This window comes from Onthophagus taurus, chromosome 11 (genome assembly GCF_036711975.1).
Source record: "Onthophagus taurus isolate NC chromosome 11, IU_Otau_3.0, whole genome shotgun sequence".
Lineage (NCBI taxonomy): Eukaryota > Metazoa > Arthropoda > Insecta > Coleoptera > Scarabaeidae > Onthophagus > Onthophagus taurus.
The window spans coordinates 28,482,200-28,510,101 of record NC_091976.1 but is presented as its reverse complement, the minus strand read 5'-3'; the positions used below and the strand labels follow the sequence as shown (position 1 = coordinate 28,510,101).

The window sequence follows — 27,902 nt, the reverse complement described above, 5'->3', positions numbered from 1 at the left end:
TGTGTCCCGGATAGGTGAAATGACTCTTATAAAATGTAAATTTTTTTCGATATTAATTGTCATCTTTTTGGGTTCAGCCCTGCTTAAAGACTAATTTTGAACATATTTTCAATTTTTAAAAAGTAAGTAAGCCTTGACAGTGAAAGAAAAACTCTTTTTGTGGCAGGTAAAGTACCTTTTCTGTTTACAGTATGTGAAAGTGTCACTAAGAAGTTTTGTTCAGAATGAAAAACTATGGCCATATGCAAATTTTTTGAATGATCGGCCTATTTTGAAAAAACCATATTAAAAAATTGTATTTCTAACAAAGACTGCCATGGAAAAACAAAATTGCTTTCCTGTCACTGTTAATCTGTCAAACTGTAATTTAGTAAACTTAAAGTGTTTTTTAAATACAATGTTAACATTAGAGGAAAAAGTTGACAGACACGTAATTCAGTGTTATGGAACCGGGGAAAAACTGATAACTATGGTTATTGCTTTATTTAGGCAAAGTTTTTCGAAAAATTTTTACCTTTTATAAGAGTCGTTTCACCTATCCGGGGACACACTGTATATCTCGCTAAATGTTGGCTTTATAATAAAACATTTCATATAAAAGTTGTTTAATATTTTATTTGTCATATAAATGGCAATGTACCCTTTCGTTAGGCTCATTTGATAGAGATTACTTTTCTCTTTACGATGACGTAAAATTTTTGTATCCTTACATCAGAAAATTAAAAAGAAAATGTAAAAATTGTTTAAAAACAACTTTTGTATAAAATGTTTTTTTATAAAGTTGATACCTACCAAGATATATACGATATTCCATACATAATGGGCACCCTGTATATACAGTGATACAATAAAGTCTACATACAGTCAACTCAATTGCCGAAATGTAATTCAATGATATTTTCTAACAAAACATGCAAGAAGTTCATATTATTTCCATATTTTACATAAAAACTATATAAGTTATTATTAATCGGGGGGAGCACAAAACATAATCATATCTTTAACTCAAAAAAGTCTATATATATGTATATAAACATATACAACTATCTAGCGCTGAATAACAAATAAAACTAGACTAACACTAGCACTAGACTTACAACTAAAAACATTCCGTTTAGCTGTGCGTCTCTTAAAACGGCTTAACCTGAATGTTTCTACTTTTAGGTTGTATTATGTTGCATATTTTTATTGAACTAAAATTAGAATCACTATCATTATCACTAGAACTAACACAAGACCTAGAACTAGAATCATTCGGGTTTAGCCGTCTTGAAAGACGTGCGGCTAAATCCGAATATTTCTAGTTTTAGTGTTAGTTCTAGTTTTACACTAGCACCATCACTAGAACTAACACAAGACCTAGAACTAGAATAATTCCGATTTAGCCGTCTTGAGAGACGTGCGGCTAAATCCGAATGTCACTAGTTCTAGATCTAGTGTTGGTTCTAGTTTTGCACTATCACTAGAACTAACACAAGATCTAGAACTAGAATCATTCGGGTTTAGCCGCCTTGAGAGACGTGCGGCTAAGCCCGAATGTTTCTAGTTCTAGATCTAGTGTTAGTTCTAATTTTGCACTATCACTAGAACTAACAGAAGACCTAGAACTAGAATCATTCGGGTTTAGCCGTCTTGAAAGACGTGCGGCTAAATCCGAATATTTCTAGTTCTAGATCTAGTGTTAGTTCTAATTTTGCACTAGCACTATCACTAGAACTAACACAAGACCTAAAACTAGAATCATTCGGGTTTAGCCGTCTTGAAAGACGTGCGGCTAAATCCGAATATTTCTAGTTCTAGATCTAGTGTTAGTTCTAATTTTGCACTAGCACTATCACTAGAACTAACACAAGACCTAGAACTAGAATCATTCGGGTTTAGCCGTCTTGAAAGACGTGCGGCTAAATCCGAATATTTCTAGTTCTAGATCTAGTGTTAGTTCTAATTTTGCACTAGCACTATCACTAGAACTAACACAAGACCTAGAACTAGAATCATTCGGGTTTAGCCGTCTTGAAAGACGTGCGGCTAAATCCGAATATTTCTAGTTCTAGGTCTAGCGTTAGTTCTAGTTTTACACTAGCACCATCACTAGAACTAACACAAAACCTAGAACTAGAATAATTCGACTTTATATTAAAATAATATAGACTTCTAATATCATTAATTTAAAAAATTCATTGAATTACATTTCAGGAGCTGAGATATTATCATTTTCTGGGGTGTATGTAGACTTTATTGTATCACTATTTATTGTATATTTTATGATTCTTATCGAGAAGAATGAAAAATAGCGAGTTCAATAACTTCTACGATAAATATCTTTATCAAATAAAACTCTTCATTGTTATTTCGTTAACTTTATGTAACATAATAAATCATAATTCGTTATTGTATTCAGTTTGCTTTGAATAACTAAAGTACTGGAAGTCAAACTCCATAGAAAACTACCTCCTATTGAGGATAGGTAGTAATCTCTCTTTTGTATCTCGCTAAAACTGTCAACAACAAGTAGTTGGTTGTATATCAACAGTAAAACTGAAAGCTTTCACAGTCGAGTGGTACTACTATGTTGGGGTTTTGTTATTTAAATGATCGTTGTTGATATAAACGGGGACAGCTGCAAGTGAATTTCCACGCGTACATAAAATCAGAAATATCCCCCGGCCATTAACGTTAATAACACCTTGCGTAATGGCGTACGCGCCCTCCCGTGGGACATGTTAAAACCGCCGCGACTGAAATATGGGAAAAATCTGGACCGAGCAGAGCGCGATGCGTTCAAATTGATGAATTACCATCGAATAATTTAGACCAGACGAAATTATGACCCAAGGGGAAACAGCTTTTGTCCAATAACTAATGGATTTCACTGGCGAATATTGTCGATATAAATCATTAGCAAAAAAGGGTTATAAATAAAATTGGTTTAGAAAAGTTTTGGCGGAAAATTTACTTTTATTTACAAAAGAGTTTCTTCGTCTAATGAGATGGTGGTTCTTTTTCGCTGGATCGGCAAAAACGGGGACGAACGGATACGACAAACAAAAGGGCCGTTCGGTTTTAGTCCACCCCGGGCGTTCTGATTCCGGGAAAAGGGAGCTTTAGGGAAGTTGGCAAAAAGCAACTCGTCCGCTATCCACCACCCAGCAGCCGGGGATTTCTCACCGGAAAATCCGGACGGGCACAACAGGTGTTGCCGTCGGCGTAAGCAAAATGCGAATGTGAAGTCGTATGTACGGAAGGGATCGTCCTAATGGGTGCGGGAAGTGAATAAAGTTGCAAACAAGTATAAAAAAAGATTTTTACCAAAAAAAATTCGTTTTGCTTTCATTTTTCGATTAAAACGGGCCACTTTCATCTGTATTAAATTAAACTGGTTTTATAAACCTACACACATTCTCAAGACGATTATTTTCGTGTTTTCATTTCCGCCTCGTTCTCGTAAGTACGTAACCAAAGCATTAATATTTTAACAACTTGTCGCATGGTTATTTTTAGAGCAACAGAAACAGGTCAGTAATTAAAAGACGAACGACGCGGTTCGTTTCGTTTAGATTGAGTTTCAAGTGTGTAGGATGAGACTTTATGTTATTTCGTATTAAGTACAGAAAAGTCTTTCCTGTGGAGGGGTTTCTAGACCTCGACAGTTGGCATTAAGCAGGATTAAGGATGCATTAGTTGAGGGAAAAACCATTCCTAGCAATTGGAAGGGAATGCGAGTCGTAGGATTAGTTCCAATTACGCGGTGGAAATTGGAGGTGTATGATTTATGTTGGAATAATTCCGGTTGAATTACTCGGATTTACTGTTTCCTAGTTGCAAAAAGATGATTTGATTTTTTTTAAATCTATGTTAAATAACGTATTTATAATCATAATTAAGATAGAAAATTTCAAAGAAAATTATGTAATAAGAAAGGAAGTGGTATTTTATCTATAAATACTAATCGTATTTTATAACCGAGCGAAAAAACCCAACATAATTGAGTATATAACATCTTCTCCATCATTAATTCATATCACCCTTGATATCTCTAATTATTATCTCGAATATCTCTTAACATTGTCTTTTGATATCTTCTAATATCGTCTTCTGAATTCATATTATCAACATAATCCCTAACATTCCTCAACATTCTTCCATTATCTATCAATACCTTCCGTGATATATCTTAACATTGTCCCTAGTATCTTCCTATATCATTCCTAGTTTTCGCCAAGGTAGTAGACGATATGCCAGAATATGGATATTTATTAACAGAATCCCTAACATCACTCAACATCTTTTCCATCATTAGTTTATAACTGTGTCGCGCTCCAGGAACGATTGCTACACAAAAATACCGTTCCAAAATATCGTGACCTTGAGCAAAAACTTAGCTGGTTTCGTAGCAAGTTAGAAAAAATTATATATTCCGTACCCCGGAATCGGGTATTTTAAATGTCGCGCCGGAATTGTACGTTCCATTAGAATAATGCTCCATATATCGTTCCTCGTTTTGTAACGGTTTTTAAAATACTTAAAATCGCGTGTAAGTGGTACGCTCCTCAAAAATACCGCTCCAAAATACCGCTTCTCAAATACCGTCCCATCACTAGTTTATATCGTCCTTGATATCTCTAATTATCATCTCGGATATTTCTTAACATTCTCTTTGATATCTTCTAATATCGTCCCCTGAATATAGTCGTAGCATTGCTCAATACTCCTCCATTCTCTATCATTATCATCCCTAATATCTCTCGGTACCATCCTTGATATCTTTTAATACTGTACCTAGCATTCCTCAACCCTAGTATCTTCCAATATCATCCCTGATTTTTCCCAACATAGTCGAGGATATCCCAGAATATGATCACATCATTCAACATATGGACATTATTTCCATCATTAAGTCATATCACCCTTGATATCTCTAATTATCATCTCGGATATCTCTTAACATTGTCTTTGATATCTTCTAATATCGTCTCCTGAATATAGTCTACAGCATTCTTCAACATCATATCCTCCTGATCTTATTGTTAACATAATCCCTAACATTCCTCAACACTCCACCATTATCTATCAATATCATCCTTAATATCTCTCAGCATCATCCTTATTATTTTTTAATATTGTATCTAGCATTCTTCAACCTTGTCCCTAATATCTCTCAACTCTTCTCCATTATCTATCAATACCTTCCGTGATATCCCTTAACGTTGTCCCTAGTATCTTCCTATATCATTCCTAGTTTTCGCCAAGGTAGTGGAAGATATGCCAGAATATGGTCATTGATATTTATTAACAGAATCCCTAACATCACTCAACATCTTTTCCATCATTAGTTTATATAATCCTTGATATCTCTAATTATAATCTCGGATATCTCTTAACATTGTCTTTGATATCTTCTAATATCGTCTCCTGAATATAGTCTACAGCATTCCTCAACATTCCACCATTATCTATCAATATCATCCCTAATAACGCTCAGCATCATCCCTGTTATCTTTTAATATTGTATCTAACATTCTTCAACCTTGTCCCTAATATCTCTCAACTCTTCTCCATTATCTATCAATACCTTCCGTGATATCTCTCAACATTGTCCCTAGTATCTTCCAATATCATCTCTGGTTTTCCTCAACATAGTCGAGGATATCCCAGAATATGGTCATTGATATTTATTAACAGAATCTCTATCAACACTCAACATCTTCTCCATCATTAATTCATATCGCCGTAGATATCTCTAATTATCATCTCGGATATCTCTTAACATTGTCTTTGATATTTTCTAATATCGTCTCTTAAATATAGTCCACAACATTCCTCAACATCATATCCTTATAATAATATTATCAACATAATCCCTAACATTCTTCAACACTCCTCCATTCTCTATCATAATCATCCCTAATATATCTTAGTACCATCCCTGATAGCTTTTAATACTGTACCTAGCATTCTTCAACCTTGTCTTTGTCGTCTCTCAACTCTTCTACATTATCTATTAATACCTCCCATGATATCTCTCAACATTGTCCCTAGTATCTTCCAATATCATCCCTGGTTTTCCTCAACATAGTCGAGGATATTCCAGAATATGGTCATTGATATTCATTAACAGAATCTCTATCAACACTCGACATCTTCTCCATCATTAATTCATATCGCTCTTGATATCTCTAATTATCATCTCGGATATCTCTTAACATTGTCTTTGATATCTTCTAATATCGTCTCGTAAATATAGTCTACAGCATTCCTCAACATCATATCCTCATGATCATATCAACATAATCCCTAACATTCTTCAATACTCCTCCATTCTCTATCATTATTATCCCTAATATCTCTCAGTATCATCCTTTATATCTTTTAATACTATACCTATCATTCTTCAACCTTGTCTTTAACATCTCTCAACTCTTCTCCATTATTTGTCAATACCTTCCGTGATATCTCTCAACATTGTCCCTAGTATCTCTCAATATCATCCCTGGTTTTCGCCAAGATAGTCGAGGATATCCCAGAATATGGTCATTAATAATTATCTTTGATATCATCTAATACATTGTATTGATCTTCTTTGCTGTATTCAATATTATCTGCACGTATTTACTAAAAACAACTATTATGATAACAGAAATTTTAATTGAAGCTCCAACTTAAATCAATATTCCTTCAAACTGATACTTTGAATTTACATTTCACATTTCCCCTCAAGTATCCAAGTAAAGCCGTTAACACCTACCGCAATGATAATAATAGTAATAAAGGGGAAATCCCCTTGCCACGTTCTCCTCTTCCTTAATATCCTCTAAGAACACCTTAAAGTGGTATTAAGACATTCCCGTCAGCTAATTTCGCGGAATTCTCAACGTAATAATTACGTAGAAAGACGTAAAAAGCTTATATCTTTTTCGTGATGAAAAATACTGTCGATCTTTCAAGCTATTTCCAATAATAAAAAAGCACGACGAATAGCTGCAATATGTCACGGGGGAAACCCTCTCTAGAGACAGAGGCCGAAGAACCTCCCGTATCCCAAGAGTGAATGATGGGGACTAGTTCTTAGCGAAATTTATGTCACTGGTGTCACAGGCAGAATTTGGTGGAGAATCGATGTTTTGCGCCTACAGGAATTTGCATTCTAGCTGCAGGAACGCCAGATCTCTCCCCCTTCCTTTAAGGGATTTAGCTGAAGGGGAGTGCATAAGTCCCAGAAAGATTCCGACATTAACATAAAGATGATGTACGATCTTCAAGCTTTCCCTTTATTTTTTTCTGTCTTAGACATGTTTTTTAAGATTTCTTTTGAAATTATTTAATTTTGTTTCAAATAATTCGATATTCGTGTAGTTTGTAATAATTATTGTGTTCGACGTTTAATAAAGGGCGTTTTGATGAGAATAATCCGGTAAAGAGGAGATGAATTAAGGGTCGAGATGGTAACGGATTTTGCTTTAGGGAACGGTTACTAATAACCTCGGGAAATTTACTTAACCGGAAGCTCGAAATTCATAGTGTACTTTGTAAACTAACGTTATTTACTCGATTTATATTTTTTTGGTTTTTGTATATTTTATCATGTTTGTATACTGGGGATTTCATATAACTCAATATTTTAATGCAATATATGAATGCAGTAATCATAGTTACGAAACTACTATGATATTATAAATGATACTAGTTCTGCTAGACTACCTATCTACTATACTATCTAATATATGTACTTTTCTAATACGTATATTTAACCTTTCAAATACTACAATAAAAATATACAATAAACTAGTGTTGAATAACAATTAAAACTAGAACTAACACTACACCTAGAACTAGAAATATTCGGGTTTAGCCGCACGTCTCTAAAGACGGCTAAACCCGATGATTCTAGTTCTAGGTATAGTGTTAGTTCTAGTTTTACACTAGCACTGTTACTATGCAGAACTAACACTATACTTAGAACTAGAATCATTCGGGTTTAGCCGCACGTCTCTAAAGACGGCTAAACCCGAATGATTCTAGTTCTAGGTATAGTGTTAGTTCTAATGATAGTGCAAGTGTAAAACTAGAACTAACGCTAGATTTAGAACTAGAATCATTTGGGTTTAGCCGCACGTCTTTCAAGATGGCTAAATCCGAATGATTCTAGTTCTAGGTCTTGTGTTAGTTCTAGTGATAGTGCTACTGCAAAACTAGAACTAACACTAGATCGAGAACTAGAAACATTCGGATTTAGCCGTACGTCTTTCAAGACGGCTAAACCCGATTGGTTCTAGTTCTAGGTCTTGTGTTAGTTCTAGTGATAGTGCCAGAGTAAAACTAGAACTAACACTAGACTTAGAACTAGAATCATTTGGGTTTAGCTGCACGTCTTTCAAGACGGCTAAACCCAAATGATGAAATACTAGGGACAATGTTGAAAGATATCATAGAAGGTATTAATAGATAATGGAGAAGAGTTGAGAGTTGACAGAGACAAGGTTGAAGAATGCTAGGTACAGTATTAAAAGATATCAGGGATGGTACTAAGAGATATTAGGGATGATTATGATAGAGAATCGTGGAGTGTTGAAGAATGTTAGGGATTATATTGATAATATGATCATGAGGATATGATGTTGAGGAATGCTGTAGACTATATTTAAGAGACGATATTAGAAGATATCAAAGACAATGTTAAGAGATATCCGATATGATAATTAGAGATATCAAGGGCGATATGAATTAATGATTGAGAAGATGTTGTGTGTTGATAGAGATTTTGTTAATAAATATCAATGACCATATTCTGGGATATCCTCGACTCTATTGGGGAAAACCAGAGATGATATTGGAAGATACTAGGGACGATGTTGAGAGATATCATGGAAGGTATTAATAGATAATGGAGAAGAGTTGAGAGATGACAAAGACAAGGTTGAAGAATGCTAGGTACAATATTAAAAGATATCAGGGATGGTACTAAGAGATAAACTGCTACTAAGAGAATGTTAAGAGATATCCGAGATGATAATTAGAGATATCAAGGTTTAGCCGTACTTCTTTCAAGATGGCTAAACCCGAGTGATTCTAGTTCTAGGTCTTGTGTTAGTTCTAGTGATAGTGCTAGCGCAAAACTAGAACTAACACTAGACCTAAAACTAGAATCATTTGGGTTTAGCCGCACGTCTTTCAAGACGGCTAAACCCGAATGATTCTAGTTCTAGGTCTTGTGTTAGTTCTAGTAATATTGTATGGCGCTATCTACCAGCCATCTTAAGAGAGGTACGGCTAATCGAAATGTTTCTAGTTCTAGTGTTAGTCAAGTTTTATTTGTTATTCAACGCTGGATTGTTGTATATTTTTATTGATCTATAGGTATATCAATAAAGGTATATATCAAGGTTTTACTGTAATGTCAAACTATATTGACATGTTGCATTTTATGTGGAACAAAGTAAATAGTTTCTATGGAAATATATTTTTATATATTGCATCTTAAGTGAAATCCACTGTATATATTAACGTTTATTCGTCAAAACCAGACCCTTTAGATGAAAAATGCCCTTCCATTCAATAATCCCTTGGAATCCGGTGGATTTTTCATCTTCCATTCCGCCAACTTGGCCCATTGTGCACGTCAAAATATTGCTTCCGGTGCAGTGGAAAGGGCGCGCGAAACAAAATGTCGTGCGGATTCCTTCAAAGTTAAAGGCTTCGTGGGACAAAAGGGGGGTTGGGTTAAAAGTACAATGGAATCGCTTGCAAGGGTTGTTTTTCCGCGGGGGGGTTCCATATTGTCACCTCTTTGGTCATTTTTTTTTTTTTTTTTAATTTACAGGTTGGATGGAATTTCGTCTATTTTTTTTTTTAGGTGGCTTTGTGGCGAATTTAATTACAACTTCCCCTATGGATAATAAATTTTCTGTTGTCGAACAAAAATTTTCTCTTTGAGGGTGGTATTTCGCTAAATTTTAATTTTTATTCTATTCTGGGTTCGTTTGTTTGTTTTCATGATTCATTTATCTTTAACCAAATAAATAACGATTTCCTTACAGTAAATTCAAATTAGACAGCTCATTATTGTAACACAATTCTCGTTGGTTTAATGACCTATTTAACTCCAAATTATACTCGCATCATTAACGCTCCTTAAAATTTAACAGATTTTAGTGTGCTTTAAAGCGTTGCAATGAATCGGTTTGTTACAAAAATATTTATTGATCAAACCAAAAAAGTTATTATGTAAGATTTTTTTTAACCCAATATTCGTTTTTTTAATGTACCTTTTTTATTTCATTTCAGAAGTGATGTCTTTTTGGAACAACATTTTCAAGGATTGGGTGATCGCCCAAACCCATCCGTTGCAACTTCTTCACCATCAACTCCTCCTCTTTTAAATGTAGCACCATTTTTCCTCCCAGCGACTCCATCTCGATCACCATCGAGGGAATCATTAATCTCTTCAAATGGTGGATCGGAAGCTGGGAGCGAAGATAGTGGTGATACCGGATATGGTGCAGCTTGCGATATTGGATTAGTAGAAAGATTGATAAGATCCCACCCGATTTGGTTTTTACCCGGAATTCAACGTGCTGGAGCGTTCCACTTGTTACAAGGAAAAGAAGAGGGTTGTTTCGTGGTGAGACAATCATCCCAAGCGGACACAATGGCGCTCTCAGTGCGATTACCACCGGATAAGGGCCCATACATTGAACATTATTTAATACAATCCAGCAGCGGGAAATTAGGGTTAGAAACCAGCGAGAACCGGTTCGATAACATGCCGGCTTTGATAGCACATTACGCAAACTGCTGTGATGAACTTCCCGTGCAATTATCTTTGCCGAAAGCAATTCGAGAAGCCAAATCTCGCCAACAACTTTCATCTTTCGCCCTCCTCGGACAAGAATTTTGGAGGTACAGCCCTCCACCATCAGCTTCTTCGAGTCCCGACGCGGATTTAGTTTTAAATTTAAACCCGTTAATGAGCAGTTTTAAACCCGCAGAACCATCGACACCAGTCGTTAAAGATAAACCAACAAGACCAAACACGCTAAATTTAATCAATAACTTGGATAAACCCGAAGTGGGAATCGGAGTCAAAGTCCTACCATCATTTAAAAACGAAAAAACACCCCCCGCGCCACCCCCAAGATGGTCTAAACCAACAACCCCACAAAACAATTACACAGTAACAACAACAGTAACATTTAGCGTCAATTCATCACAAAATATTAGCCCAGAACATGAAATCGTTTGCGACCCGAAAAGAATGTCACCGGAAGGACAAACATCAACGATGTCTTCTAAAGGAAGTTTAAGGAGAGGACCCGAACATGTGACATCACCAAACGGCTCCGTTTTATCGCCAAATTCTGACCCAAGTTTAATGTCACCGGACACTTTATCGCCGCTTTTAATTACAAAAACTAGTAGAGGAAGTAAAAGAGGGAAACAAAAAATTTCCAAACACTACCAAGAAAGCGATATTTTAGATTCACCAACTGTTTACTACACAAGCGCCGTCGGTGATAAAATCAGCGATTACGAAGATTTATGGACGAACGAAAACCACAAGAATAAAAATTTAGCCTCACCTGATTTACTTCAACACACACCGACGGTTTTATCGTTAAATAACAACATTTTAAGTCCGACCGAGTCGACGAACTCGCACACCAGCTCATCGGTTACTCCTAATAACAGTAACTTAAAGGACGGCGAAACCCCGTCTCCGAAACAAGGTAGCCCTTTTTATGCGGAACCCGCGGATTCTTTGGCTCAAAACGTAGCGGTTCCGAGGAGGATTTTTCCTACGAGAAATACCGTGCAAATGCAACAGAGACATTCGAATCCAGCCGTTTTACACTCGCACGGTTTAGTCAGTCCCGGATTTGAAAGAGTCGAAGAATTTTCGGGAATGTCGTCGAGCGTTGATAATCTTAGTCCGAAACCGAGAATTTCTATTAAAAAACCAGAAGTTAAACCTGTGATGCCTCCATGTATAAAACCTAAAAATACCGATACTTGGCAAGTTGATAATAGTTGGAAGTTTGTAGGTGAGTAAAAAATTTTTTGTTTTTATTAATTAGTGTTCCAATATCAAAAATAATTATAATTTTTATTGGTGTTAATGTTTAATCCAAAAATGCAGCAAAATCAGTTTAAGGTGCTCTTTAGTTCCATTGATTTGTGTTTAATGGGTAATAAAATTTTTGGAAATTCTCAAATATTCTTATAAAGCTGATACATTCCGTTTAGCCATGCGTCTCTTAAGACGGCTAAACTGGAATATTTCTAGTTCTAGGTCTAGTGTTAGTTCTAGTTTTACACTAGCATTATCACTAGAACTAACACAAGACCTAGAACTAGAATCATTCGGGTTTAGCCGTCTTTAGAGACGTGCGGCTAAATCCGAATGTTTCTAGTTGTCGGTCTAGTGTTGGTTCTAGTTTTGCACTAGCATTATCACTAGAACTAACACAAGACCTAGAACTAAAATCATTTGGGTTTAGCCGTGCTGAGGGACGTGTGGCTAAATCCGAATGTTTCTAGTTCTCGGTCTAGTGTTGGTTCTAGTTTTGCACTAGCATTATCACTAGAACTAACACAAGACCTAGAATTAGAATCATTTGGATTTAGCCGTCCTGAGGGACGTGCGGCTAAACCCGAATGTTTCTAGTTCTAAGTCTAGAGTTAGTTGTAGTTTTAAATGTTATTTAGAATGTGGTATCTATTTATTGAACGAAAGGTAGAACTAACACTAGACGTAGAACCAGGGGTTCACAACATTCGGGTTTAGTCGTGCACTATTAAGCGCCCTTCAATATATATTGTCAATAAAATATTGTCAATATGGCCAATAAATATTGACAAACTGTAATTGCCTCAGACTATCAATATTTATTGACAATCTACTTAGTTTTGCGTTGGCAGTCAAAGATGTCATGTCATGTTTGCATGTGTTAATGAACCATCCACTTAATAGCACTTTCGTCCATTAAAGTATATCTGTCTGTATTCATTATTACTCGATATAATCCGTAATATAATCCTACTAACGTAGGATTGGCAATATCTTCCTCAGATTGTCAATATTTATTATCAATGTATCAAATATTTTCGTTTTCGTCAAACCATCCCATCAATATTTTTAATATTAACAATATGTCAATCTTTCTACTCATACGTTCAATAATATTGTCAATACTCAGATATTGACAATATACAGGTGTCCCACGTACCTCATTCATTAGAACCAGGTTCCACTATTTGTAGAGATTTGAAATTTGTATAGCATGGGTTTCTTCATTCGGTACTTTCGATCTAAAGTATTTTCAAGATGGCCGCCACTTCCGGTCTACCGGAAGTAGATCATAACTTCGTTATTTTAAATGGAATGCTATAGTTTTTATTACACCTTCTAATTGTACGTGAAAAAATAAGTTGACTTTCATCAAAGTTATTGGTACCAAGCGTCTTTCGTTTTCGAGTTATTTTGTTTCTAAGTTTTCTGTGGCAAATTTCACCATGCTGTTTAAAACCCCATATCCCAGCTAACGTTCATTCAAAAATGCTCTAAATTGGCACGATTACTCTTCAGATGCTATCAAATAGATAAGCAAAATTGATGTGCAAGTGCATAGTAGTTTCGTAACTATGGTTACTGCATTGATATATTGCGAGTATTTCATATATGAAATTCCCTGTATAGACAGAACATTACCAGTCCATGCTTCACTACAGTGTGTTCAATAAAGTAGTTTCAAACAATTGGCTCAAAGGTACTCAAAAACTGAGGTTTCCATCTTCTGAAGTTTTCCTTCTCTCCAGCAAGACCCTTGAGTTGCTGCATAGTTTTTCCTCGTTTGGCCGCAATCTGCGTCACTGTTCCATGTAACATTATTGCTGCCGGGCCCTCTCGTCAGCGCAACCTATAAGATCTATTGTAACTTAAGCCCCCCAAAGGTTGAGGATAAATGTAGCTCCTTGATGAACCTTAGTATTGCTCCAAAATTTTGTGTCTTATGCGACACATTCACACAGTATACAAGGTGTAAAATGTCTGGAAAAAGATGTCAAATGTCTGGAATATAGCCAATAACTTCGACATTTGTGGTTTTAAAGAAAAATGTTTCAAATACAAGTTTCTTTATTAATCGTGGCGCATTTTTTGGCGATATTTGCTTGTTTGTATTGTTTTTTGTTTCGTTGCTATGGCAACCAACATTGTTATTTGTTAATGGGATGCATATATTTTCTTTGCACTCTTTGATAGAGGATAAATCTCTCTATGCGATGAACATATCAAATAACATATGGATAACAGAACATATGGTTGTATAAGAAAAGAATCGGGAAAAAACGCGTTTTCTGAAAATATTAAATCAGCAAATTACAATCCAAGTAGGTGCCGAAATAACGCAGTTGGCAATTTTAAATGTCCAAAAAATTACAGTTTCAACAATTATGAATAATTGATAATGTATGGGTACAGTGACAGACATTTAATGTAATTTCGTCATTGGTAGCTGTCTTCGGCCGTCCACTTTTTGGAAAGATTTTTAACACTTCTGGTGTTAAAGAATTTTTTTAATGTTTTTTTAATGTTTCGGATTGTTTAATTTGTGTATCCGAGTAAATATTACTGAACAGTGTACAAACATTTTTCTTTAAAACCACAAATGGCGAAGTTATTGGCTATATTCCAGACATTTGAGCTGTATATTCAGTAGTCTCTGAGTCGTCGTTGCAAAGTTGACAACTTAGATCCTCAGCTTGTCCAATATAGAAGAGGTGATATTTTAGGGGCGCATGGCCGGTCAGGAAACTTGAGAGCCACCTTAGATCCTCTTTGCTGAGGTATAAAACCTATTTGGATTTGTTTTGCGACGTCTGTCTGTGACCTGGAAGTTCTTTCCAGCATAAGTCTACCTTTGAGACCTCCTAACTATTAATTACCTGTTTTAAGTGCCATGTTTGTAATCCACATAGGTGGTCCAATGTCTTTGTAACCTGGAACCCGCGATAGAGTAACATCATTGCCCTTAGCGAGTTATCTCAGGTTGCTGGTACACTCTCTGATCATTACGGAGTCACACGTGTATTGCCTTTAATGCACCTTTCTGTCCCTTTTCTAGGTTCAAAACGGCGCAGAAGTTTATAGCAAGAACTTTTGCTTAAAAAATGGTTATGTCCGAGCTGAGGGGCAATTTAATTTGGTTCCAACTGTCTTTGAAGCATCAGTGTACCAGGTTCATCTTTTAAGTTGAGGTTCACCCTTCGTCCAATCATCCCTGCTTCTATATATGACCTTATACAGTTGGTTGAAATTATATCTGTCGGTATTAGGTCAGTTTTAATTCCAATCAAGTGGTTTAGACATGGGTCCTTGAAGATTTCGAGGTGTCCTCTGAGGTTACCCTGCATCAACTTTAGTGAAGAGTATGTTTTCAGTGATACGGCACTTAAAGCTGTCTCCTATTCTATGACAAGATCTTATTGCACCTGTTATATTAAGACATGTTAACCACTGGATTTGTGCCAGTTGTTGTTGTGCTATATTGTGATTTGTTTCTGGCCACCAAACGTTTCGTGTATAATATATATATGTTACTGCAAAAGCCCGACCTACGGTAAATTTTAAGTTTAACTAGTAAATCTTAAGATTTACCAACATGGGTTGGTAAATGTGAGGATTTTTTAAACAAGAGATAATTTTTCTGGCTTCGTTGGTTTTGAGAATAAAACAACAGTTATTTTTCATACAAGATAGTGAAATGACTCTTTTGAAGTATAGGCTTGATGACAATGCCCTTTTTCTTCTGTTCAGCTTCAAATATGTCATAATAGCCTTAACTGTTACATTTTTATAGTTACAGTTACATACCTTAAGCATCCTTGTCCTTCCATCGTGTCCAACAGCAACATGTGATTCTTCGAGAATCTTCAATATGTCCTCGTAACATAATACTTCTTCATTCCCTTCCTTAATCGGCGTAATTAGCTCTTCTTCGCCGCCTATAATCAAAATATCATAACACTTTAATCGCCTATAATGCTCGACTTCATTCCTTTGCATATTTGTCCTTGTCGATATAAAAATTATTATCGTTTCTTTTTTACACTCATTTTGATTGACAAGTTACTTTTTTGACATCAAAAACAAACAGAAATCAAAACAAACGTGTGAAATGGTCGATTGAGACAAGTGAGGAGGTGGTATGGGTAGCGGGGGCTGCAGATTGCCCATGAGTACGAGAACATGCACCAAATACGTGTTTATTTTTTGACATTTACCGTGTCTTTGCGGTAAAACCTTAGATTTACCGAGTGAATGGTGGTAAAAGTACGAAATGAACGATGATCACAGAACATTTCGGACTTTTACCATTCATAGTTGGTAAATATTAGGTTTCGCTGGAAAATTTTAGGATTTACCGTAGTTGTCTTCTATTAATCCGTTTATTTCTGAGTCTATCGTCTTGAATCATTAAGTTATCTCAGCGACAGCGTTCGGTGATTTCCCTGAAATGCCATGCTCATTTCCAGATGAATTCGGGCTGTCTTTTCCGAGTCCTGACTTTTCCCGCCAGTACTTTGGCTAATTGCAGCTACCATGTCTCACCAGGGTCGCCACATCCCTACGACAAAATACGAGAAATTTAAATAATAAAAAAAATATGTAAATTCATTAATTCAACAACTAAATAATATTTGTAAAGAACATTCATCCAAAATTTGTTCCCATTTTTTATCTAATCTGAATTAGTATTTACTTTAAGAAAAGATAAGGAACAACTCGCTCTTGAAATTGTTTGATTTATTCGACGAATTGAATCGGCGCCACATTCAGTAGTGACTAAGGTTTTTAACAGAACGGATTTTCCCAAAAAAAAATAATCCCTTTGTATCAAATGAAACGTGTAATTTCAATGCAAATTCGAGAACCGAGCTTAGTACTCATAATTAATGTCGTCTTAATTAGTAAACTTAGTTCGAAGGTCCTCGATATTAATTTCTCCAAATCTTCGTCTAAATCCCGGGTTTAATTCACTGCGCATTGTCTTCGAAATCTAATGCAAACTCGTGTATGTATGTATCGCCTCGTTTAAAGTTTGAGATGAAGTTTTCGGTTAAATTAGACGTAAACGAGAAACAATTAGAAACGATTATTGGAACTCTTAATGATTTGTTTTAATTGTTTCACTTTCATGAGAAGTAAACTAATTAAGTTAAAATTTTTTTTTTGTAGAACAACCAGAAGTTAGTGTAGATTCAAGCGAACCAGATTACGACACTGATTGGCCAGCGACAATTCCAAATTTTCATTTAATGCCTTTTGAGCGGGAAAATAGTGATAGAAGGATTAGTATACAGGAGATGATTTCAAAGAAGTATGTAAATTTATATCATTTTTTTTAATTTTAATGAGTAATTTTAGATTTCCTGATATAAGAATGTCGGCTGATACAACAGACGAAGAATTAGAATGTAGAATGTCAGCTTATGATAATGTGGATGATCGAAGAGTTCCAAGAGCTCCTCCATCAGAAATAAGCGAATTAACCGAGTTTTCTGATCCTTGGGCAGAAATAACACATAGTGTATCAAATACTGAGGTAATAACACAACCTTAATAATAATCAATTTCTTTTTAAATAAAAAATTTTCTTTCAAGACGGAAGATGTAAGTTTTTCCGAACCACAGTCAACGAAATCACCGCCAATAACACGAACGAAAAGCTTTAAAGACCGATTAGATCCACTTCTCTGTAAAAAATTAACTCAATACAATCTTTAAAATACTAATTACTTTTATTGTAGCTGCTCCTAGACTTCAAGCTTTAAGAAGTAGAGATCAAGGAGATTCGAGAGCAGTTGGGGCAGCGATTAGAAATTATGCCTTGGAATTAGCCAATGATAAATCAACAACTTTTGCTCAAAACATCGATAATTTTATAGCGTGTACTAAAGAATCTAGGGAAGATAGTCCACAGATTGTTATGAGAAATATGAGACAATTTATGTCTGGAATGAAGAATTATTTGGTTAAACACGGCGAAAAAGGCTTTGACAAAGAAGTCGAAAGGGAAAGAAACAAATTAAAATCGACCGAGTTTTTAAATTTAGACGCAATTTTAGAGGGAGTTTTACACTGTTTGGTCGTTTCGCCACTTAAAAATCACCTCCATAAATTGTTTATTGATAAATACACAAAAACTGGAGCTATCGTACTTTTAGCTGAAAACATTAAGTACGCTATGACGAGGCCGACATCAGAACTTGCCATAAAAGTAAGTCACAACAAAATTAATTAAAAAAAAAATTAAAATTATAATTCAATTTTAATTTTAGCCCAAAATAACTCTACCGAATGATGCAGCTCTCCAAACGATTCAACAATATTTAAATCGTCTTCAAGCTGCTGATTCCCCTTTAGAAAAACTCGAATATCTTTTAGCAGCGATCGCTGCTATTTTTAATTCGGTAAAAACAACCCAACTTACTGGTTCTGGAAGAAATATGACTTTAGGAGCTGATGATTTTCTTCCATTATTCGTTTGGGTGCTTGTAAAAACTAATTTTGTTGCTGCTGAAATCGAAGCTGAATATATGTGGGGTAATTAGATTTAATAATTATTTATGTAACCAGTTATGAAAAGATTAATTACGTGAGTTAAACAAAATTAGCCGTTTCATAACGTGTTAAGTACAAAATCTAATTCCATTGAAAAAGCAATTTTTGTTCAAAACTTGACTTATTCTATTAGTGACAGATGTCAATTTATCAATTTGTAGTTAGGTTATGAAATCATTACTTCACTAGTTATAAAAAAAGTTAAGTTACATAACGTCAGAAAGACATGTAATAGTTATTTACGTAACCAGTTATGAAAAAACTAATTTTTAAACCAAATTAACCGTTTCATAACGTGTTAAGTACAAAATTTTATCTAATTCCATTGAGAAAGCAATTTTTGTTCAAAACTTGACTTATTTGATTAGTGACAGATGTCAATTTATCAATTTATAGTTAGGTAATGAAATCATTACATCGCTAGTTATAAAAAAATAGAAATTAAAAAGAAAAACCGTTTCTAACGTAAAAATTAACCATTTCATAACGTGTTAAGTACAAAATTTTATCTAATTCCATTGAAAAAGCAATTTTTGTTCAAAACTTGACTTATTCTATTAGTGACAGATGTCAATTTATCAATTTGTAGTTAGGTAATGAAATCATTACATCACTAGTTATAAAAAAAGTTAAGTTACATAATGTCAAAAAGACATGTAATAGTTATTTACGCAACCAGTTATGAAAAGACTAATTTTTAAACAAAATTAACCGTTTCAGAACGTATTAAGTACTAAATTTTATCTAATTCCATTGAAAAAGCAATTATTGTTCAAAACTTGACTTATTCTATTAGTGACAGATGTCAATTTATCAATTTGTAGTTAGGTAATGAAATCATTACATCACTAGTTATAAAAAAAGTTAAGTTACATAACGTCAGCAAGACTTGTAATAATTATTTACATAACCAGCTATGAAAAGACTAATTTTTAAACAAAATTAACCGTTTCATAATGTGTTAAGTACAAAATTTTATCTAATTCCATTGAAAAAGCAATTTTTGTTCAAAACTTGACTTATTCTATTAGTGCCAGATGTCAATTTATCAATTTGTAGTTAGGTAATGAAATCATTACATCACTAGTTATAAAAAAAGTTAAGTTACATAACGTCACAAAGACATGTAATAGTTATTTACGTAACCAGTTATGAAAAGACTAATTTTTAAACAAAATTAACCGTTTCATAACGTGTTAAATACAAAATTTTATCTAATTCCATTGAGAAAGGAATTTTTGTTCGAAACTTGACTTATTTCATTAGTGACAGATGTCAATTTATCAATTTGTAGTTAGGTAATGAAATCATTACATCACTAGTTATAAAAAAAGTTAAGTTACATAACGTCAGAAAGACATGTAATAGTTGTTTACGTAACCTGTTATGAAAAGACTAATTTTTAAACAAAATTAGCAGTTTCATAACGTCTTAAGTACAAAATTTTATCAAATTCCATTAAAAAAACAATTTTTGTTCAAAACTTCACTTATTCTATTAGTGCCAGATGTCAATTTATCAATTTGTAGTTAGGTAATGAAATCATTACATCACTAGTTATAAAAAAAGTTAAGTTACATAACGTCACAAAGACATGTAATAGTTATTTACGTAACCAGTTATGAAAAGACTAATTTTTAAACAAAATTAACCGTTTCATAACGTGTTAAGTACAAAATTTTATCTAATTCCATTGAGAAAGGAATTTTTGTTCGAAACATGACTTATTTCATTAGTGACAGATGTCAATTTATCAATTTGTAGTTAGGTAATGAAATCATTACATCACTAGTTATAAAAAAAGTTAAGTTACATAACGTCAGAAAGACATGTAATAGTTGTTTACGTAACCTGTTATGAAAAGACTAATTTTTAAACAAAATTAGCAGTTTCATAACGTCTTAAGTACAAAATTTTATCAAATTCCATTAAAAAAACAATTTTTGTTCAAAACTTCACTTATTCTATTAGTGCCAGATGTCAATTTATCAATTTGTAGTTAGGTAATGAAATCATTACATCACTAGTTATAAAAAAAGTTAAGTTACATAACGTCACAAAGACATGTAATAGTTATTTACGTAACCAGTTATGAAAAGACTAATTTTTAAACAAAATTAACCGTTTCATAACGTGTTAAATACAAAATTTTATCTAATTCCATTGAGAAAGGAATTTTTGTTCGAAACTTGACTTATTTCATTAGTGACAGATGTCAATTTATCAATTTGTAGTTAGGTAATGAAATCATTACATCACTAGTTATAAAGAAAGTTAAGTTACATAACGTCACAAAGACATGTAATAGTTGTTTACGTAACCTGTTATGAAAAGACTAATTTTTAAACAAAATTAGCAGTTTCATAACGTCTTAAGTACAAAATTTTATCAAATTCCATTAAAAAAACAATTTTTGTTCAAAACTTCACTTATTCTATTAGTGCCAGATGTCAATTTATCAATTTGTAGTTAGGTAATGAAATCATTACATCACTAGTTATAAAAAAAGTTAAGTTACATAACGTCACAAAGACATGTAATAGTTATTTACGTAACCAGTTATGAAAAGACTAATTTTTAAACAAAATTAACCGTTTCATAACGTGTTAAGTACAAAATTTTATCTAATTCCATTGAGAAGGGAATTTTTGTTCGAAACATGACTTATTTCATTAGTGACAGATGTCAATTTATCAATTTGTAGTTAGGTAATGAAATCATTACATCACTAGTTATAAAAAAAGTTAAGTCACATAACGTCAGAAAGACATGTAATAGTAATTTACGTAATCAATTATGAAAAGACTAATTTTTAAACAAAATTATCCGTTTCATAACGTGTTAAGTACAAAATTTTATCTAATTCCATTGAAAAAGCAATTATTGTTCAAAACTTGACTTATTTTTTTAGTGACAGATGTCAATTTATCAATTTGTAGTTAGGTAATGAAATCATTACATCACTAGTTATAAAAGAAGTTAAGTTACATAACGTCAGAAAGACATGTAATAGTTATTTACGTAACCTGTTATGAAAAGACTAATTTTTAAACACAATTAGCAGTTGCATAACGTGTTAAGTACAAAATTTTATCTAATTCCATTGAAAAAGCAATTTTTGTTCGAAACTTGACTTATTTCATTAGTGACAGATGTCAATTTATCAATTTGTAGTTAGGTAATGAAATCATTACATCACTAGTTATAAAAAAAGTTAAGTTACATAACGTCACAAAGACATGTAATAGTATTTACGTAACCAGTTATGAAAAGACTAATTTTTAAACAAAATTAACCGTTTCATAACGTGTTAAGTACAAAATTTTATCTAATTCCATTGAGAAAGGAATTTTTGTTCGAAACTTGACTTATTTCATTAGTGACAGATGTCAATTTATCAATTTGTAGTTAGGTAATGAAATCATTACATCACTAGTTATAAAAAAAGTTAAGTTACATAACGTCAGAAAGACATGTAATAGTAATTTACGTAATCAATTATGAAAAGACTAATTTTTAAACAAAATTATCCGTTTCATAACGTGTTAAGTACAAAATTTTATCTAATTCCATTAAAAAAGCAATTTTTGTTCAAAACTTGACTTATTCTATTAGTGACAGATGTCAATTTATCAATTTGTAGTTAGGTAATGAAATCATTACATCACTAGTTATAAAAGAAGTTAAGTTACATAACGTCAGCAAGACTTGTAATAATTATTTACGTAACCAGCTATGAAAAGACTAATTTTTAAAGAAAATTAGCAGTTTCATAACGTGTTAAGTACAAAATTTTATCTAATTCCATTGAAAAAGCTATTTTTGTTCAAAACTTGACTTATGCTATTAGTGACAAATGTCAATTTATCAATTTGTAGTTAGATAATGAAATCATTACATCACTAGTTATAAAAAAAGTTAAGTTACATAACGTTAAAAAGACATGTAATAGTTATTTACGCAACCAGCTATGAAAAGACTAATTTTTAAACAAAATTAGCAGTTTCATAACGTATTAAGTACAAAATTTTATCTAATTCCATTGAAAAAGCAATTTTTGTTCAAAACTTGACTTATTCTATTAGTGACAGACGTCACTTTATCAATTTGTAGTTAGATAATGAAATCATTACATCACTAGTTATAAAAAAAGTTAATTTACATAACGTCAGAAAGACAAAATTTAATTTTCATAATGGAATTTTAATACATTCGTTGTAAATATTCGTTTTTTAGGTTTATTACATCCCGCTTTATTATCAGGAGAGGGAGGTTATTATCTTACGACGTTATCTTCAGCAGTACATGTACTTAAAAACTTTAAAGAAAGCAGCGAAGAAAACTTTAAGAACAATTTGAAAACAGATGTGAGTGTACTCAAAGTATGTCTTTATTTTTTATTCTATTTCGTGTGTGGCACTAACAGCTTCAACTAACGATATAGATTAGTATTAACATGGATTAATATAGTTTATTTTTACTATAATACAACATTTAGTGTAATAAATTCTTTTATTTTAGTCCGTATTAAAAGTAGTCGTCCCTGATGAACTACACGGCTCAATTTTAACAAAAACACTTCCTGCTAGGCCCCACATGACCACGAAAGAAGTTTGTAAGATAATTGCTCATAAGGCAAGGATAACAAATCCGCAGGATTACGCCTTGTATCGATTAGTAGATGGAGAAGGTAATTATTATTAATTATAATGATTAATAAAATTGTAATGAATTATTATTATTTGTAGAAACTCTTTTGGGCGATAATGAATGCCCACAAGAATTTATGATGTGTGAAGGAAAACATGTGATGCTTGCCTATAAAAGGATCGACGCGAAAATCGCTTGGCCCAAGCAACAAACTAACTAGTACTAGTCATTTCTTTATTATAATATCATACCGGCTGTTTGATGTGTAATTAATTTTAAAATTTGGAGAAAAAATAACGCCACATTTTTAATCTAAGACACCTGTTATTAATTTGTAACAGACAAAGTAAAATTTTAACTTTTCGTACTCCTTGTATATATTAGTTTAGAAATTGTAATACACCATAAAATATATATACGGACAAAAAAATTTGTATAACCCCGTATGGTAACAAAAAAGTGTGACGCTCAGTGTTTTTATATCGTTCTGTAGCGTAGATCAACCTCCCCCAGTATTTATTATTACCGTTTTTATTATCTATCTAAAAAAGCGGTTCATCTTCCGCTATGTATCGAAAGACTAAAACGAATAAACAAAAACTTTTTTGTATTTATTATCATAACGAATTTTTTTTTTTCTAATCCCCTTTATTAGCCTAATATGCAAAATGTTAATTAATTATCGTACCCGACGTCATCATTGCAAGTATGCAACCAATATCACAGTACTTGCAATGATGACGTCGGGTACGATAATTAATTAACTCAGTGTAGATCAGAAACTTAAGCTTTAGTGGTTCTGTTATAATTTATTACATTGCAAAGCAATGCAACACATTGCCCGACACGACGTATGTAATGCGTTGTACAGTGTGTTAATTAATTATCGTACCCGACAAAGTATGCAACCAATATGACAGATTGGTATTGCAACGCGACGAAAGTTCCTAAAAACTATTTTAAATATATAAATAGTCTAACTTTTTGTCCATTTGTTTAAAATAATTTTTAGTGTACCCAGAGATTGAAATTAATGTTTAAAGTAGTGGTTATTTTGATTTGTTTATTGATTTATCGCTTAAAGCAACCGCTAGAAAAAATGATAGTTCTAAAAAAACTGTTTCGAAAAATATAAAGGCAGCAAAAAACGGTTAAAGAAAATAGCAAAGCGTACGGCAATCACAACAATAACGCACGATCAGCTATCAACATCTGGTTACTAATTTAAAATTATCCAAGGTATCACTACATATTGAGATATGCAGCCAATATCGTGCAAATCTGAAGTGACACTATTATGGTCAAACATGACATAAATAGAAAAGTTGTATTTGTTGTTCCTTACTGTGTACTTCAAGTCATGTCTCAGTAACGTAACTGTCTCGGCGTCTACATAATGCAAGTGTATTGTAAAAGACTTCACTGTTAATTTGAATGCTAAAATCTGAATTATAAAATATTCCTGCGGAATAACATCCACAGTTGCTCACAAAATTGAGTATACAGAGGAATGGAAGATAGATAATTGGGAAAATTTCAAATAATTATGAATTTATTTTAAAGTTTGTGATATATATGTATTAACAACAATCTTATTAACTAATTTGAATTCAAAATAATCCAGTTTTCCAAATAAAATAATAACAATAATAAAAAATTAGTAGAAATTCACGCCACAAAATTGAGTATACAGTTAAGGCAAAGTGACTAAGTTTAGCTTAGTATTATCATTGTCTTTAAATATAATATTTATTTAAAGACAATGAAAATTGAAAAGACAATTAATTGAGGAATGAAATTTGTAAAATTTGGTATAGAATCTCGCCAAAAAGTTAGTGGACTCAATGCCACGGCGAATGCAGGCGATAATTGACGCCAATAGAGGGCCTACAGCGTATTAAAACATAATACCAACCTAAACTTATTCACTTTTCCTTTACTGTATAATCAATTTTGTGACGAGAATTTCGTATCATTTGTCATTATTGTGATTATTTTATTTGGAAAACTGGATTATTTTGTATTCAAATTAGTTAATAAGATTGCTGTTAATATATACAGGGTGTTTCGGTGATTCGGGGAACAAATGTAATCACATATACTACAGTGAAAATAATAACGATTCATGTAAAAAAAATTAGTAAAGGTCCTCAAATTGTAAAGATACAGGCCATCAAAGTTAGGAAATTTTAACACATTTTTCTAAATATCTTAAACAATATTTATGGTAAAGCGTTGAAATTTGGTATAGTGTAAACTAATATCACGTAAAATCACCAGGCAATTTTTGAGTTGGATCGGTACGCGGGAACAATACTATACAGCTGTTCCTAAAGTTTGTTTGATCAGAACTTTTTTATTCTATCAAAACCCTACATTTATTTTTGCAGTTTCTAACAGTAAATTTAGTTTAAAAACTTTTATCACTCTTAGATAATATTGATAAAAACCACCGTTTTCGTATTAAATGCAAAAATGTTAGGTTCCGAATTCAATAACACTAAAAATAAAAATAAATAAATAATCTGAATTGGCAATGACTAGTGAAAATCGAACTGAGCTGTCATAACTAATATGTATGCAACATGTTCAAGTGTAGATTTAGCTAAATCACATTTTTAATTTGTTTTAGTTGGTTTAATAAAAGAATGCAAAAACAATAAATTAACAATCAACAAAAAATAAACAAAAAACGACATCACTAACAGGAATAATAAAAAAGGTACATAAAATTACAAGACAAGTAATAAAAGTATTAAAGGAAATGTTCAAAAACTTAGATTTCTTTTTTTTTAGTGCTATTATTGAAATCGGAACCCAACATTTTTGCATTTAACACAAAAACGGTGATTTTTATCAATATTATCTAAGAGTAATAAAAGTTTCTAAACTAAATTTACTATTAGAAACTGCAAAAATAAATGTAGGGTTATGATGGAATAAAAAAGTTCTGAGCAAACAAACTTTAGGAACAGCCTGTATAGTATTGTTCCCGCCGACCGATCCAACTCATAAATTGCCTAACGACTTTACATCACATTGATTTATACTGTACCAAATTTCAGCGCTTTACTGTAAATAGTGTTTAAGATATTTGGAAAAATGTGTTAAAATTTCTTAACTTTAATGGCCTGTATCTTTGAAATTTGAAGACTTTTATCTCTCACTCTAGTATATGTGGTTAAATTTGTTCCCCGAGTCACCGAAACACCCTGTATATATCACAAACTTTAAAATAAATTAATAATTATTTGAAATATTCACAATTATCTATCTTCCATTCTCCTGTATACTCAATTTTGTGAGCAACTGTATATTCTCCCCTTCAGATTACTTCTCTCTCTATCATCCGTTTGTGAAATGTTGTGAAACTAAACGCTCGTTTACTTGAGTCGCTGGAAGCAGGAATACATAAGATTTTTCGTCGTATTTGAAGTAAAGGGAAATCCTTTTCATGACTACATCAATATCGTGATATATTATTATTGCAACGTAATGCAACACAGTCCGACACTTATGTGACGTATCTAACGCTATTTACACGACGAACATTTAAACATAAATACTTCATCCAGCAAATCTGAAGTGGCACTATTAAGGTCAAACGTGAAGCTAGTTAGTTATCGTCTGATCACCGAAGTTAACCAGTGTTGGGCGTGGTTAATACTTGGATTTTTTGCTTTTCCAATAATTTAATAAATAAAATTATTTTTCCAAATATAGACGCCATTATCCGCTGTCTAAATAATACATGTGTGTTACTACCTGCTTCTATTGTTGAGGACACAAACTTTTACTTGGGTAACACAGCTACCTCAGCCTCTAAATCATGTATGTAGTACAGTGTGTTAATTAATTGTCGTCATCATTGCAAGTATGCAACCAATAACGCGATTTGCGTATTGCAATACGAATACTGTGATATTGGTTGCATACTTGCAATGATGACGTCGGATACGATAATTAATAGACAACCTAAGCCTTGACGTCATAGAGATGGGCGGAGCTTACATCGACCCCAAACATTTTCTTTGCTAACGGTAAATCACCATATGCAATTTTTCATTAGTGTTAAAATAAAGTAAACTAAGTGATGACATTTCAAATGACATTTTTTGGCGATTTATCGTTACCAACGAAATTGTTTGGAGTATAAGCCCATCTCTGTGACGTCAGACTTAGGCAGCCTATTAACACAGTGTATATTGAAAAACGTTGTACTGTCTGTTCTTTTTCTAAGTACTTGAACCACTGCTTCAGCAACTCAATCACAGTCGATTTCTTCCTAACATTTCCAGTCGATAAAGGTCGTGTTGCACATTTTTAGTACATTTGTTTGACATCCCCATATATGTTAAATATTTGGTTGGCTTATTGGAATGTGTATTAATTAATCTTTATAGTATACCTGTTTATCCCTTTTCCATTACAACTTCCATTATCGTCTTTTATTGGGGTGCTTTAAATCCCATAACGATTTTCGAAATCACATCCTTATCTTCACTATCTTTCGTCGAATAAGTTTGCAGTTCAAATTATTAAACAACAATATAAATTGTTATTCTCCTTTTAAATCGAGTTATTTACATTCCTTTTTCTACATCCAGCGTTTCCTAAACATAAAATTATCGCA

At 33.0% G+C, this 27,902-nt stretch overlaps 1 protein-coding gene and 1 long non-coding RNA gene across 10 annotated transcripts in view; one reads left to right on the top strand and one right to left on the bottom strand.

Moving 5' to 3' along the window:
* Nucleotides 1-23,892, top strand: part of LOC111423732 (Src homology 2 domain-containing protein sprint) — a 138,977-nt gene extending 115,085 nt beyond the window's left edge. For 6 of the 9 annotated variants that reach the window (XM_071199913.1, XM_071199914.1, XM_023057039.2 and 3 more), the window contains 9 exons: nt 10,282-12,038; nt 17,234-17,375; nt 17,423-17,600; nt 17,660-17,753; nt 17,806-18,275; nt 18,337-18,601; nt 22,856-23,001; nt 23,141-23,309; nt 23,368-23,892. In XM_071199913.1, coding sequence (XP_071056014.1) covers nt 10,282-12,038; nt 17,234-17,375; nt 17,423-17,600; nt 17,660-17,753; nt 17,806-18,275; nt 18,337-18,601; nt 22,856-23,001; nt 23,141-23,309; nt 23,368-23,489 — 3,343 coding nt within the window. In that variant the 3' untranslated portion in view covers nt 23,490-23,892. The remainder of the gene's footprint in view (nt 1-10,281; nt 12,039-17,233; nt 17,376-17,422; nt 17,601-17,659; nt 17,754-17,805; nt 18,276-18,336; nt 18,602-22,855; nt 23,002-23,140; nt 23,310-23,367) is intronic. The other 3 variants (XM_023057041.2, XM_071199911.1, XM_023057040.2) reach the window with 3 other exon arrangements.
* LOC139431762 (uncharacterized) lies at nt 15,872-27,882 on the bottom strand. The gene is made up of 3 exons (XR_011641838.1): nt 27,678-27,882; nt 16,420-16,622; nt 15,872-15,999 (listed from the first exon to the last, which is right to left on the bottom strand). It is a non-coding gene; the product is annotated as an uncharacterized lncRNA (long non-coding RNA).
* Nucleotides 27,883-27,902: the final 20 nt, after the last annotated feature.